Source organism: Microcaecilia unicolor, chromosome 9, assembly GCF_901765095.1.
Source record: "Microcaecilia unicolor chromosome 9, aMicUni1.1, whole genome shotgun sequence".
In the NCBI taxonomy this organism is placed as follows: domain Eukaryota; kingdom Metazoa; phylum Chordata; class Amphibia; order Gymnophiona; family Siphonopidae; genus Microcaecilia; species Microcaecilia unicolor.
Window position 1 is genome coordinate 96,979,360 of NC_044039.1, and position 16,107 is coordinate 96,995,466.

General features: G+C 40.1%; 1 protein-coding gene across 5 annotated transcripts in view; it reads right to left on the reverse strand.

The window, feature by feature from the left end:
• Positions 1 to 16,107, reverse strand: part of INTS13 (integrator complex subunit 13) — a 165,743-nt gene that overhangs the window by 2,793 nt on the left and 146,843 nt on the right. For all 5 annotated transcript variants that reach the window (XM_030214882.1, XM_030214880.1, XM_030214878.1 and 2 more), the window contains 3 exons: positions 7,259 to 7,489; positions 7,011 to 7,150; positions 2,054 to 2,189 (listed from right to left, as the gene is read on the reverse strand). In XM_030214882.1, coding sequence (XP_030070742.1) covers positions 2,054 to 2,189; positions 7,011 to 7,150; positions 7,259 to 7,489 — 507 coding nt within the window. The remainder of the gene's footprint in view (positions 1 to 2,053; positions 2,190 to 7,010; positions 7,151 to 7,258; positions 7,490 to 16,107) is intronic.

Below are 16,107 nucleotides of genomic sequence, written 5' to 3' on the forward strand. Positions count from 1 at the left end.
CAAAACAGGGTTCTCCTGTTGGGAGATTTGAGTATCATTATCGCGAACAGGACAGTAGATAAGGAGAATATTCTGTCATCCAAGATAAGTAACATCTTTTCATACACGTTCACTATTAAACTGAGTCTCGTTCCTTAGGTATTGTTGAAAGGTGGTTATGTAGCTGTTTCATGAACATAAAATTGAATGTGGAGGTTTTTTTTTGGAGACTTATGATTAATGAGTCCTCTTTACTCAGGAAGGTGTTTCCTTCAAATTGAGGCATCTCCGTGAATACCGAAGTCTTTTTTTCTCCAACTTTTCATTGAAACTTACAAGACACACCTTTGAATACCGGACATATAATTGTAGAATTAACGCTATAGTGTTGATTTCAATTACCCCAATATTGACTGGGTAAATGTAACTTCAGGGCATGCTAGGGAGGTAAAATTCCTTGACGAAATCAAGGACTGATTAATGGAGCAGCTGGTACAGGAGTCGACAAGAGAAGGAAAAATTCTAGACCTAGTCCTTAGTGGAGCACATGATCTGGTGCAGGAGATAATGGTGCTGGGGCTGCTTGATAATAGTGATCATAACATGATCAGATTTGATATAAGCTCTGGAGTAAGTACACACAGGAAATCCAATATGATAGTCTCCTTTTTGAAAGTTAAATGCTATGATAAAATGAGAAGAATGGTGAAAAAAGGAGCAGCTGCGAAGGTCACAAATTTACATCAGGCGTGGATGCTGTTCAAAAATACCATCCTTGAAGCCCAGACCAAATATATTCCGTGTATTAAAAAAGGAGGAAGGAAGACCAAACAACAGCCCGCATGGTTAAAAACTGAGGTGAAGGAAGCTATTAGAGCTAAAAGAAAATCCTTCAGAAAATGGAAGGAACCGACTGAAAATAATAAGAAACAGCATAAGGAATGTCAAGTCAAATGCAAAGTGCTGATAAGGAAGGCAAAGAGGGATTTTGAAAAAAAAAGATTGCGTTGGAGGCAAAAAACACATAGTAAAATTTGTTTTAGATACATTAAAAGCAAGAAGCCAGCAAAAGAATCAGTTGGACCGCTAGATGACCAGGGGTAAAAGGGGCAATCAGGGATGACAAAGCCATAGCGGAGAGATTAAATGAATCCTTTGCTTTGGTCTTCACCGAGGAAGATTTGGGAGAGATACTGGTGCCAGAAATGGTATTCAAAGCTGATGAGTCGGAGAAACGGAATGAAATCTCTATAAACCTGGAGGATGCTTAGGCTACTGAACTCACTCAACGATCCCACAAACTGATTGCCACTGCTTGTGCATTTTCTCCTTGGTCAAGAACACTCTCCTGGTACTGAACCAAGTCCTGGGTGCTTCAAGGACTGTCAGGGTTCAATTTGCTCGTCATCTGAGATATGACTGCCTGGCTCTGTGCCTTCACCATGATGAATCAATAGCCCATGTAGGGATGTAACAAATGTCCTCCCTATGTAGTGCTATGACCACCACCATCACACTTTTGAGAAGTTCCATAGAGCCCTTGCCAGACCCAAAGGAAGAGCCTGAAACTAGTAGAACCACCCAAGCACTACAGAATCTGATATTTCTGATGCTCCAGTCTGACCAGAATGTGAACTTAGACCTCCTTGAGATTGAAGGCGGTCAGCAACTCTCCATGTCTTATGGCTGAAATGTTTGAGTACAGTGTCTCCATCTGGAAGTGAGACACCTCAATGAATCATTTATGTTATTTTTTTTTTTAATGTAAACCATTCTGTTTTGCAGCAGCAATAAGAAACGGTATATAAAATGAATAAATGATGATGATAAATGATTCAGATACAAGTTTGGATGAAAGGTATCAAAGGCTTCCAAAATTTTCTGATCTGAAGGGGCTTATCCATATGGGCTCCGTGGGATGACATCATCCAGTTGAGAATCCTGTTTAAAAACACTTAAGCTGTTTTGCATTTGTTAACTGCAGGTTGTGTGCTTCTCATTATACAATTACTTACAAATTCTATTTTAAAGATCAATGATAAATAAACCAATACGTAAATTCAGCAATACAAACCCATTTTCTTCCTTAAGATGTTGGTATAAATCAGCTTTATTATTCACAGAATTCAAACGTCCAACAAATTCTTGGTGCTTTCTTGAGTTAGCAGTATTAATTCGAGAACTCCATAAGGAAAGTAAGGACATGGGCCCTGGTGTAAAGATTTCAAGATAAAAACACAAGATTTGTTAATTCTCTTACTATACTGAATACAGGCACATAAAAGTGTCTGAGATATTCTAGTGGATTCACATTGTTTTAACACAATGAATGCATTGTTGCTTTTTTTTCAATAAAACAATAACACCACAAACATAAGCAAACACAAAGTTATTTATTTTAGAGGTGCCATTCACATTTTGGACATCCATAAACCAGCACTTAGGACATCTATCATACACAGACATCTAAGATCCAATTTTTCAAAGTTGGCATGTGGATGTCTAAAACTGAAGAACATCCAGATGGCAATAGCGTGTAGTCTAGATATATTTTGGATGGGACTAGGATAGGCCCCAAAAATTAGATCTTTATTCCCTATTTCAGAGAACACCTATGTCCAGAAAGGATGTCAGGAGTTAGACCTGCTACCTCGGATGTCCAGATTTCAGAAAAGTGATTCTATTGAGCAGCACTCCACTGGAGTGATTAGGGGAGGACACCTTCAGCCCCTAAGTGGCTAGTATCCCCCTCCCTCTCCCCAAAAACAAAGCTGGCATGGGATACTGGGCTCTGCGACAGCTTTGGGAGAAACAGACTTCTATGTATCTAAAATACTGACATAATCATTTATGTTCTAGCACACACATCTAATGTTGTCATTTCATAATACAGATCTTCATATGCTGCCACAGAGTTGTTTGTGTGTTTGTTTTGACCCATTGATATTTTAGACGTCTATTTTTCTAAAACAGATGTTCAAGCTGAATGTCACTAGCAAATGAACGTCATTTCACCATGCATTTTAGAATAGGCTCTACATCAGTAGATCCTATTCTAAGGTACTAGTGGAACTTCAGACGTCCAGACTTGGATACTTAAATTCTAATTTGGATGTCATCTCTAAAATGTCACTCAGAACATCATAGTATAAAAGAAATCAGGTACAGGAAAAATGTCAGAACAACATTTACCTAAATGTTGCATTAAAATGGTTTCATCACAGAGAAATACAGTTAAAAATATGAAGCCCAATTTTGCACAGGCTGTTTAAGTAGAACTCGGATATTCAGGTCAGGACAGGCACGATTTCCTGTGTATTTTGTGAAGACTTGCTGAACATGGAGCCTTTTGTAAAAATAAGTGTAAAAGTGCTTATAAAAGTGCTTTTCACTAATTACTTGCTAAATAGTTAAAAAAAATACTCTGAAAAAAAAAAAAAAAGGACTGATCGAGTGACAATGCAACACTGAGCACTGAATATAGGGGTTTGCCTGAAGTCACTATCTGATAGTCCAATCTATACATAAAAGTCTATGGAAATAACATTTGGATTTATTTTACAAAGGTAACATACAGGGGCATAATCGAACGGCGCCGGCCAAATAGATGGCCGGCCATCTATTTTGGCGGCGCCGCAAAGAGCTGTCTGGAACCGTATTATCGAAAAAGATGGCCAGCCATCTTTTGTTTCGATAATACGGTTGGGGCCGGCCAAATGCCATAGATCGCCGGGTTTGAGATGGCAGACTTTGTTTTTCAGCGATAATGGAAACTGGAACCGGCCATCTCAAACCCGGCCAAATCCAAGGCATTTGGCCGTGGGAGGGGCCAGCATTCGTAGTGCACTGGTACTTCTGGATATTTAGATCTTGATGATCAGTTATGTTATGACTTACTTGTTCTGGAGTGCTGTATTTTATGATACTGTTTTGAGAAATGTTCAATAAAGAACATACAAATTAAAAAAGTCCCTGCCGTGCATTTTCCCTTGATGGCCGTCCCTGATGTGCACTTCCCTTAATGGCCGTCGTTCTCTTGAGGGCCGTCTTTCTCCCCGAATGGGGAAATCAAAAGTGGTTTTGCTCATAGCTTTTTTAGTAGTAACAGTGGGATTGAACCGGCCACCTCTGCATTAAAAGACCAGTGATGTAACCACTTGGCCACAGCTCCACTTACTTGGATGTCCCTTCCTTTTGATTATGCCCCTCCAGGTCTCTCTTAGCCACTCACAGACAGGGGCCTCTTTCAGCCACTCACAGACAGCTAAACGCGCTGTGATTGGCTGAGAGAGACCTGGAAGGGGTATAATCAAAAGGGAGGGACACTGTTCCCAACTACTGGAGTTTTTATTGAAGCCCATTCCAGATACGTCTAGCCATAATGAGGGCACAGATTGTACATCTGCTCAGTACTGGCTTTATTTCACAATTGCTGGAGTTACATCTAAGCACTGCTAAGTTGTTTTGCTTCTATTCTCTTTTCATATAGGAATCTTTTGCGTTTATCTCATGCATTTTTTAATTCTGCTACTGTTTTCATCTCCATCACCTCCCGTAGGAAGGCATTTCAGGTATCCACCACCCTTTCCATGAAAAAGTACTTCCTGACTGTACTCCTAAGTCAACCCCTCCTGCAAACTCAATTCATGTACTCTAGTTCAGTGGAAAAGATTTGTTTGTATATTAATACCTAGGACGTGGTGGAGATGAAAACTATCTGAATTCAAGAAAGCTTGGGACAAGTACATAGGATCTCTAAGGGAAGTAGATGGCATGGATGGGCAGACTGGCTAGGCGATATGGTCTTTAGTTGCCTTCATTGTTCTATGTTTCTAGGTTTCAAATATTTAAACATCTATACCATACCACCCCATCCCTCCTTTCCATTAGAGTATGGAGGAGATTACTCACGGGGACGGGTGGGGACAGGTTAGATTCTGGCGGGGATGGGTTTGATTCCGGCGGGGACAGACGAGGATGGGTTGCATTTCTGTCCCCGTGAAACTCTCTACATTAGAGTATACATATTCAATTCCTCAAGTCTAATGGGAATGGGGTTTGCGGGGATCCCGTGGAGTCTGCAGGAATCCCGTGGGGTTCCCCCCCTGGTCAGCGGGAGTGCTGCGGGAACGGAGCCCTGGTCAGTGGGAGTACCGCGGGGACGGAACGGTACATGCGGGATTCCCGTGGGGATCGAGGCCGCGGCCAAAAATCTCAGCTGGCCAAAAAAAAAAAAGCCGCCCAAAATCCAGCAACCCGCACATGGCATGAAAAAGCCGCAGCGGGTCACGGAAAGGGGCAGCAGAAGATTCAAATTTCAAACAAAGCATGGTTACATGAAGATTCAAAAAGAATGTCTGCTGCTGGTTCGCCCCTTCTTCTTTTAGTGGGCGGAGACACCAAGCTCGCCTCCAATGAGGCGCCACTCAGAGTCAGAGAGCAGGAGAATGAAATTTCTCATCTTTTTTGCCAGCCAGTTGGACTTCGTTAATGATGTCATACTGCTGAGAACAGCAGGCTCCAGCCAGGTCCGCTACCAGTGAATAAAGGCAGACTCTGACCATGCTTAGAATCAGAGACTCGTCATCAGTGCTGTAGGAGGAGAGAGAGGACAGCAGCAGCAAGCAGCAGCATGAGGAGCACTGCAGGAGGAGGACTTCTCTCAGAGGTAGCAGGAGCAGATCAGCTGTGTCACAGAGGAGAGAGGGAGGGAGCAGGACGGAGCAACTGGCACTGAAGGAGAGAGAAATGGAAGGCAGCAGAAGTTCAGCAGCTGTGGTACTGTGACCAGAGCCAGACCAGAAGAGAAGGGGCAGTGAGTACTACTAGTGACTGTGAGTGAGTGACTGAGTCATCCACAGATGAGAACTGCACAGAGGTGAGCTCAGCTAACTACTTTTATTTTTTATATGTATAGGCAATTTATTTCTCTCATGGTGGGAACTGGCTGTTTTATGGGGACGGGCGGGGATGGATATCACTCACGGGGACGGGTGGGGACAGGTTAGATTCTGGCGGGGATGGGTTTGATTCTGGCGGGGACAGATGAGGATGGGTTGCATTTCTGTCCCCGTGAAACTCTCTACATTAGAGTATACATATTCAATTCCTCAAGTCTCTTCTAATAGGTCTTCTGGTCCAAACCCATATAATTTTTGCTGCTTTTCTTTAAACCACTTCAAGTCTTTTTACATCTTTAGTTAGTTTCGGCCTCCAAAACTGATTATACTCCAAGGGGGGGGGGGGGGGGGGGGGTGGATCTCACCAATGACTTGTACAGGGGCATTAACACCTTTTTTCTTCTACTGGTTATACCTCTTTCATGTAGCCTAGCATCCTTCTGGCTACGACCACTGCCTTGTCATACTGTTTCGCTGCCTTAAGATCCTCAGACACTATCACCCCAAGGTGCTTATTAGTCTCTTGCCTCCAATCTGGAACATCTCCTTTGGATTTCTGCAACCCAAGTACCTCACTTTGCACTTCTTCACATTAATTTCAACTGCCAGTCCTTAGACCATTCTTCTAATTATTGTAGATCTCTTCTCATGTTTTCTACTCCCTCAGGAGTATCCACTCTGTTTGTAATCTTCACTTATTCTTGTGACTTATTTCATCCTGCCAGACTACAAAGAAACTAAAAAGCATACCTAGAAAAATCTGGATACATCCTTCATGCTAAGATGAGACAGAGTCATGTAACTCCCTCCCCTCCCATTGTCTGTGGCTCCACGGTACCTGTTTGTCAGCAGGGAACAATATCTTCTATGCAGGATCGTTTAAAGATTTAAGCGAGATCATTAACATGCAATGAAATTGGATTAAAAAAAACCTGCATTTATTTATTTGGATTTATTGACTGCCTTTTTGAAGGAATTCACTCAAGGCGGTGTACAGCAAGAATAAGTCAAACATAAGCAATAGACAATTACAGCAGTAAAAATGTAATTAGATATCTTAGCTAGATTTTATTAGGCTTACTAATTTTCTCTCAAATTTAATATAAAAGAAATGTTGATACTCCAGCTTACCTTTGGACTTTTCTACTGGAGCTAATTCCTCCATGCTAACAAGGGGTTTTTTATTGGGTGGCTCTGGGGAATCTGGAGAATCTTTTATAACCTCTTCTTCTACTAGTTCCTCTTTCTCACGATCTGTTGTACCTTTTAGCCTATAAAAAGAGAAAACATTTATACTCCTGATTCGTGAACAAAAATGTTGTACATATAGTATAAAATGGGGGACAGGGAAGATGTGTGAGCACCTATAGAAAATGTACCTTTCTGATTCCTGCCACGGTTTCTCTAGCTCATAATCTTTTGAACCTTTCTCAGACTTGTCTTCTTTTTCTTCTCGTTTCCTCCCTCGTTTCTTTCGCTCTTCCTCCTCAGGGGGCTTGCTTCTACAAGCTAATAAGCATTCCAAGACACGCTGATGTTTCTCAGAATTGCTAGTATGGGCTCTGACTAGAGTCTCCAGTTCATTCCACATAATTCGGTACTGCTCATCCCTGTACACAAGACCAGAAAAACAAACAAAAATTATTTTTCTTGTGATTTTTAAAGTATATGAACCACTTAATAAACTTACTACAGTTTCAACTTATCTAGAACTGCTGAATTTTTTTCAGGAGCATAAAACTAGACTACTTGATAACACCCAGCAGGAGATCAAAACTACATCGTGGAGAGGATAAATAAATTCTGATTTATTAAAAAAAACAACTATTGAGATATTGTTTCCTCTAAAGTGTTCACAGCCCTATACTATGACGCCATACACACAACAGAATAGGTCCTTATAGTCCATGGTTTCACAAGCATGGACTCCACAGCAAGGGATAGAAAATTCTTTGAGAGGTTCTGTGGTGTTATTTGCACTTATTTACATAAATCTGTCCTCCAAGCTTTTAAGGGGATAACAGTAGCCTTGGAAGAGCTGCACGAAACAAATTTATAGGGTTCCTGACCCTTTAAAAGGGGTGATTAGGAAAAGTAAAGAAAAAACAAGAATCCTGGTGGATAGGGGAAGACTGAGCTCAGGGCCTAAACTGGAGTAAATCAAAAGGCAAGATGGCAAAAATACAAAACAGTCACAAGACAGTATTTTTAAGTAAATATGCCTTCATTATATTCTGTCCTTTCTTCCGGCAAAAATTATAGACAAGACAAAAGTAGAAAGGTTGTTCAAAGTCCTTAGACTCTAAATTCCCCTTCTCCTCTCCCTTCTGTTTCTCCTTTCCTCCCCCCCACCGTATTTATATTTGCAATATAATTTACAAGTAACAACACTTGCTTCAAGAAACTCAGAGTAACAATTACATTAGCAAAGTAATAAGAAGTTCAAACTAAAACAGGAAAAAATATGCTCATCAGACCACTCTATAGGGGGCAGAAAAAGAAATATAAGGAAAAATACAAAAGGAATAGGGTTAAAACATAAAGCTGTAACAGGATACAAATATCCTACCTATATTATTTCTGCTTAACAATCCCACCAGAAACTATGGAGATCCGTTTCATGTCCAAAAAAGACTTCACCTGCTCTGTAAAAAATCCACTTCAAATACTCTCCACTCAGGTTTGTTTCCTCGCCCTATGAGGCATAGAACCACAGCGTGCTCTCAATAACATCTATTGTTATATATGTGTAGAAGAAATCACTCAGTGTGTCACCATGCGCACAACCCATGCGTCGCATATGCGGAACAGAGCTGTCAGCTACTTCTGCTAACAATGGTGACTGTGTTCATACATCACTGTGACCTCTTATGTGAACAAAATTTACCATAAATATGTGCACGCTCCAAATTATGTGTTTCTATGTCCATAAAGCAATATAATGTGCTGAATCTTATTGTGCCCAATATTGAAAATAATCATAACTCAAAACTACCACTATCAGGCTCAAGTTCGAAAGAGATGGACGTCCATCTTCCGACATAAATCGGCACTTGGACGTCCATCTCTCAGAGATGTCCAAATCGGTATAATCAAAACCCGATTTTGGACGTCTCTAGCGGAAGTCTGTCGCAAGGATGACCAAATCTGAGGGGGGCGTATCGGAGCCGTGGTGCATGTGGGACTTGGGCGTTCCTAAGACTTGGACGTCTTTGAGCCATAATGGAAAAAAGCAGAGATGTCCCAGACTAGAACTTGGATATTTTCACCTGGACCTGTTTTTATTGCGAATAAGGCACATAAATGTGCCCGAAATTACCAGGGATGACCTCCCCTTACTCCCCCCAGTGGTCACTAACCCCCCTCCCACCCTCAAAAAACATCATTAAAAATATTGATTGCCAGCCTCAGATGTCATACTCAGGTCCATGACAGCGGATGCAGGTCACTGGAGCAGTTTTAGTGGGTGCAGTGCACTTCAGAAAGGCGCACCCAGGCCCATACCCCCCCCCCCCCACTTGTTACATTTGTGGAGGAAACAGTGAGCCCTCCAAAACCCACCAGAAACCCTCTGTACCCACATACAGGTACCACCCTTCCCCCGTAAGGCTATGGTAGTGGTGTACAGTTGGGGGTAGTGGTTTTTTTTTTTGGGGGGGGGGCTCAGCACACAAGGTAAGGGAGCTATGTACCTGGGAGCATTTTATGAAGTCTACTACAGTGCCCCCTAGGGTGCTCCACTGCTGTCCTGGCATGTTGGGGGGACCAGTGTACTACAAATGCTGGCTCCTCCCATGTCCAAATGGCTTGCAGTTGGATGTTTTAGACTTGGACATCTTTGGTTTTGAAAATCGTCGAAAAGCAAAGATGTCCAAATCCAAGGACGTCCTTGGTATTTTCAAAACGAAAGATGGATGTCCATCTTTTTTCAAAAATTACCTTTTCCCCGCCTCCGAATTTGGACATTTTACAAAGACGTACAAATTCCAACTTAGACATTTCTTTTGAAAATGCCCCAATATGTCACTCAGCTGTGGCATCCGTCAAACAGTCTGCAGCTCTTCGAGGTGCCCAGTTTCATATTCCTTCATCAGGAGCTGTTAACGCAGTCAAACAATTGAATAATATCTTCACACCATCTTTTCTGCCTTTAATGTAGATCAAGGGCTTAATGCAATCAGCTGGAACTTAATTCTTAAAACGTCCACCAATGTAATGAGTACCCAAAATGCACTGTGTGCTTAAAGAAACATGCCACCCTGAAAAATAGAAGAACTGCAACTGATACATTGATTGGAGTCCCACTCGTGTAAATAATCCACCTGAAACTTAAATAATGATGTTCCTATTCCACACGCAGATTTGTTTATCCATGGTCTTGTTGGGCTTAGTTTGTAATAAATCACAATTTGCATACAATGGCCTGCTGTATGCTTTTTTGACCACTGCAAAGGGTTATCCACAACTCAAAATATTATTAAAGATCTTCTGTGCCTGAAATTTGTATTGCCCAATGGACAAACAAATTCTACGTACACATAGAAACTGACATAAGTAATGAATCTTAATTGTTTAGGGTGACAACTAGAATAATGAAGGTAGCTGTTACGACCATACTCTTGGTGTGTACTGTAGTTTGTACCCTCCTTAAATATCAAAACATCCAAGAATGTAATAGTTTCCATGTCAAACTGTGTATCAAACTGCAAATTTCTGTTCGCCAAATTCAACTACTGAATGAATTCCTGCAGAGACTGGCTGGCAGATGTCCAAATAAAAAGATGTCATCTATTAATCTGTACCAAACCTTGATGTTTTTCCACTATAAAGAATTATACACATGCAGTTCTTCAAACTCAATCATAAAAAGATTGGCTACACTGGGGGCCATGGCTGTTCCCCAGTGTAACAACCCTATAATTTTGCATGTAAAAGTTATCCCCAAATTTGAAATAAATCTTAGTGAGAACTAGACCAGCTAATTGCATGAGAAAATTCTTAGTGACCCTGACGTGAAATAATGTTTTCTGTAGTTTGATCTATTACTTGTAAAGTCTCATCCTGGGGTACATTGGTATATGAGGCCTTCACAAGAAAAGTAACTAATATAATCAGTATAAGCTATATTAGTTATTTTTTGTATTTTAATTAGAAAGTCAGTTGTGTCTTTGATATATGATTGAGACTGTTGAACAACCGGTTTCAGAAAGTGATCAAGAAACTTAGATGGAGATTCCAATGCCATATCTCTAAGAGACACGATAGGATATCCAGGGGGCTTCTCCACTCTTTTGTGAATTTTAGGTACAACATAAAATACAGGAATCCTAGGATGAGAACACACCAAAAACCGAGACTCAGGACTAGTGAGGATCCCATTTCTTAAAGCTTCATTTATAATTTGAGTAATGGCTGCTACTAACTGCTAAGTAGGATCTTCTTGTAATATCTCATAAAATTTGGAGTCACTTAGTTAAGATACAGCTTTAGCATGATATTGGTCCATAGACCAAATCACTGAGGCACCCCCCTTATCCGTCGGATGGATAACTACATCAGGATCATTACTAAGAGATTCCAAACCTAACTTCATATCCCTAGTTAAATTAGGAGGGCAGAAGTGATGGTGATTAGTCTCTAGAATCCTTAGGTCCCATACCAGCTTTTGAAATGTGGAAATACAACTATCCATAGACCCAGGGGGAATCAATCTTGAGGAAGCTCTAAACGAAGAGTCATCTCCTACTAGTTGATTCCGAGTGCAATATAATTTGACTTGCAGGTTACATATGATACGTGCTATAACTTTGTGGGTGGCAAAAGCATTATAATATTTAGTAGGAACAAATGATAAGCCTCTTGTTTGTTGCATCGCTACACTCGTTAGTGGTATTAACTACTAAGGATACTTGGGGCTCCTGGATCTCATGTATGGTCCTGTCCAGTCCTCAGCATTGAATTCCTGCTGTCTGCCCCTGCGTCTTATGGGCAATATTGTCTGCCTCTCGACTGTGCTCCCCTGGGTAAAAAAGGAGGATGCCCTCTACTTTGGCGTTGTCCTCCTGAATCTTCTGATGAATCAGTATCATCAGGGAAAATGACAATCGGTCTACTGCCCTCTTTCATAATGCCACTAACTTCCTGTTTCTGTTTGTTCATCCACATATACAATTTATTTAAAGCGAAATCATCTTTGTCCCTTTGAAATTTCTTAACTTTGGTGAATCATAATTTTTGCAAAATTGATCTGTTTGTTGTCCCTGAGTCAAAACTTCTTGATAAGATTCTCCCGTTAATTGTGGTTAGCACCACTGTGGAATGGAACACCATTATTTAAGTCTCAGGAGGATTATTTACATGAGTGTACTCCAGTCAATGTTTCAGTTACAGTTCTTCTATTTTTCTGGGTGACATGTTTCTTTAAGCACACAGTACATTTTGGGTACTCATTATGTTGTTATGTGGACGTTTAAGAAGGAAGTTCTGGACGGGAGGGAGGAGGGAGGGAAGGGAAGAAAAGGGTTTAGAGGTTGTTGAAAATTGTTGACTTGTTTAACAGGTTGAAGCGCTACCATAAGTATTAGGAGATAGATCAAGATGTACGATTTCATTCTATAATGGTGATACTGAATAATTTTAGAAACACCATAAACAACGAGCACATTTTCGAATTCTAGTTTGTACATGATTTAAACATTGTTGGGCTGCTGTTACAGACTAATGGTTTAAATGTTAAAGATGTTCAGTAGGGAGAGGGGGTGGGAATAATACTGGGAAATGTGGAAACAGTGAAGAAACTTGATCTGTAATAACAATGAGATATCAAGGCGAGTCTAGAGCACTCTTTGTAATGTTGGTATATGTCATCCTTTACTGTTTTCAATAAAAACCGTTGAAAAATAAGAAGGAAGTTCTGGCTGACTGCATTAAGCCCTTGATCTATACTGAAGGCAGAAAAGATTGTGTGAAGATATTATTCAATAATTTTTTGAATGCGCTTACAACTCCTGCTGAAGGAAAACGAAACGGGGCATCTTGTACAGCTGCAGTCTGTTTGAAGGATGCCACTAAGTGACATAGTGATACACAACTTTATTTGATATTGTTTTGAGTTGTGACTATTTTTGATATTGGGCACATTAAGATTCAGCACATTATATTGCTTTATGGACATATAAACACATAATTTGTAGTGTGCACATATTTACGGTAAATTTTGTTCACATAAGAGGTCACAGTGATGTGTAAGCATGGTCACCACTGTTAGCGAAAGTAGCAGACAGCTCTGTTCCCCATATGCGACGCATGGGTTATGCGCGTAGCATATGTGGAACAGACACACTAATGATTTCTTCTAACATAAATAACAATAGATGTTATTGAGAGCATGCTGTGGTTCTATGCCTCACAGACTGGTATTAAAAAGACATACTTAATTCCAAGATACTTTATCAAACATTTACAGAGGTAATTTAATATAAATGAATCCCCCAGACCTTTAACCTGTTGCCGGTAAGAAAGAAAATCTTTTCTCCTTTCTTGAGTAGCTTTCGTTATGTCTGGATAAATCCAGACCTTTTGACCCAAAAAAAAATCTCAAGAGATCTTTTAAAATACAATCTTAACAAAGCATTTACATCCTGCTTAAATACAAACAATACAAACACAACTAATAGCATTGATCTTTCCACAACTCACAGGTAGAATTCTCTAAAAAAAAAAAAAAAAAAAAATTATATATATATATATATATATATATATATATATATAAAAAGTTATCCAAACTACTTTCGCCATTTATTCCACTGACTTATGCTTCATTTCACATCTCATTAAATTCTTCTATCACAGGAATATTCCCAAATGTAGGACCATTATCATCTGCAATGTTCTTATTATTCTCAATAACAGGAGCATTATCTTTTATAGAATCTACAGTTATAGGCCCCTCTGCAATAAGGCCTTCACCCAAGGACTTTCTCATAGCAGAAGAAGGAAGATAATAAACTTTATTCAAAGGTGGAAAATATTCAGAGATATACTTCAAAATTTTTATCAGGTATTTTTTAAACGTATCAACAGGATTAAACCAATAAATCTTGGAAAGTTCAACAAATGTAGATTCAATCTATGATTATAGTTCTCAAAATGCTCTAGTTTCTTATGAATCATCAAGTTATCTTTAACTAATGAAGATGTCAGATCCTGTACTGATTTCACTTCATCTTTAACCTGCTGAATTTGAGTTACAAAATCCATTTAAAATGAATCAAAGCTTTGTGATCAAGTGTCAACCTTAGTTACAAGTGATGTAACCTCCGAAGAAGTCCTGGACAATGATGCCTCCATCTTCACCAAAACCCTCCATACACCCTTCAAGTGTAACTCCATTCAGAGGCAAAGTTGATTCACTACCTCCAATGAATGGGTTCTCAGTGGAGATAACATTCCAAAGAGGAGCTCCCTCTGATGGCTCTGCAACAACTATTTCCACAGTTAACCCCGTTGCTGCTTTCTCCTTTGCTTCTGCTGGACAGGGGGTGGGGGGTGGTTGCATACCAGTGGAGAAAGATGTTTCAATGCCTAGATTCTCCGATGCTCCTCCGCCAAGAAAATCAACAGGCTCTCCAACTCCAGAGTGGCAACTGCATAATGCTTGAATGTTCGCTGCAGAGGAGTAGAAGTAAAGCCTGCAGAGGTCCTGGGCTTCACTGCTCCTTTATGCTTGGTATGGGACATAGCGGATAAACCTAATTTTAGGCAAACCAAAGAAGGAACACGTAACTGTGGCAAAATTCCTTGAGTAACACTCCCACTGATTATGCCATCTTGACTGCCTGTTTCTCCTTTCCTGTTGGTTCCTAGATAGGAGTACTTTCTTCTGTTTCTCTTTGTTAGTAGATAGCAGATGCCCTTCTGATGTGAACAATAATCAACTGCACATATAGTTCATATGCTCTGGAAAACAAAACTTCTCAATTTCTTCAGTCTCTCCCAAATGAAGAGTTACACCTCCAATGTAGAGTGTTAGTGGATCCAATTTCTCTCCTCTTCAAGAGCACAAGCATAAAAAAAAAAGATAACAGTTGAAGATCGATTTATATACATTCTGACTGAAAGGCTAGGGATGCACCTAGGAGACAGGTCCCAATCCAAAAGTATCATCAAGTTCTCAAGAGGCAACACAGGTCTCTTCCTACAACCTTGAATAGTCTTTTTTCCTTGTTCTTCTTCCCCATTAGATCTACAAATTCTTACCTGTCCCTTGGTACAACAGCTCATTTGTTGCTGCCTATGTAAACATTACATTGGCCTGACAATCACTTCCTCTCCTTTTGAGCAACATGCTTTTTGTTCAAGTCTGACCAGCTCAAGATCACTACCTTAAAGTTTCAACTTTAACTGGGTTTGATATACTGCCCTTAACATAGCTTTCACAGCACTTTATAATGGTACATATTTTCCAAGGAAAGAAAGGAAAGTACAAATCATGTAAGGAGAGAGTGAAAGGTTTAGAGCTGTAGTTAATGGCTAGGTGGGTCACATAGGATGCAGCACTCAGGCTGTGGGCTCAGTTAGCCCCTCCTCACTCTCTGGATTCCTGGAAAGAAAACCCTGGGTGCTAGCTTTACAGACTCTTTATAGTTCTCTCCAAATTTGTGAAGGCAATTCCTCCTAGAACTGACACTACATTACATTATATTAGGGATAAATGAGGAGCAGGGATTCCAGAGTATTCCTCATAACTGACATAGATAGAAGTTACATTGCAGAGGCCTTTGCTATATCTTTAAATGTAAATATATGTGCATCATGCATGATGGTAATTTTCAAAGAAATACAGAACAACAAAAAAACCTCGCAGAGCACTGCGTATGCCTTGTAGCGCTATAGAAATGATAAGTAGTAGTAGATAATACCACTAAGGAGACAGCAAAGGTGACTTAATAAAATGATGATGCTGTCTGGTCTAGAAGATTTATTTAGTCACCTTCACTGTCTCCTTAGGGGTAATTTTCAAAGCCATTTCCACAAGTAAAGCACTGCTTTACCGTGTAAAAATGACCTGTCATGAGTTGGTACAGTTAAATGACAGCAGTCTGCCTGTGTTTAATTTTACTGGCAGTTTGAGGTGTATTCTTAAGGGCGATACTGGAATGGGGTTTGCATGTATATGCATACTTTTTAATTTCCAAAAGTATGTGCACCAAATACTAGATATAAATGA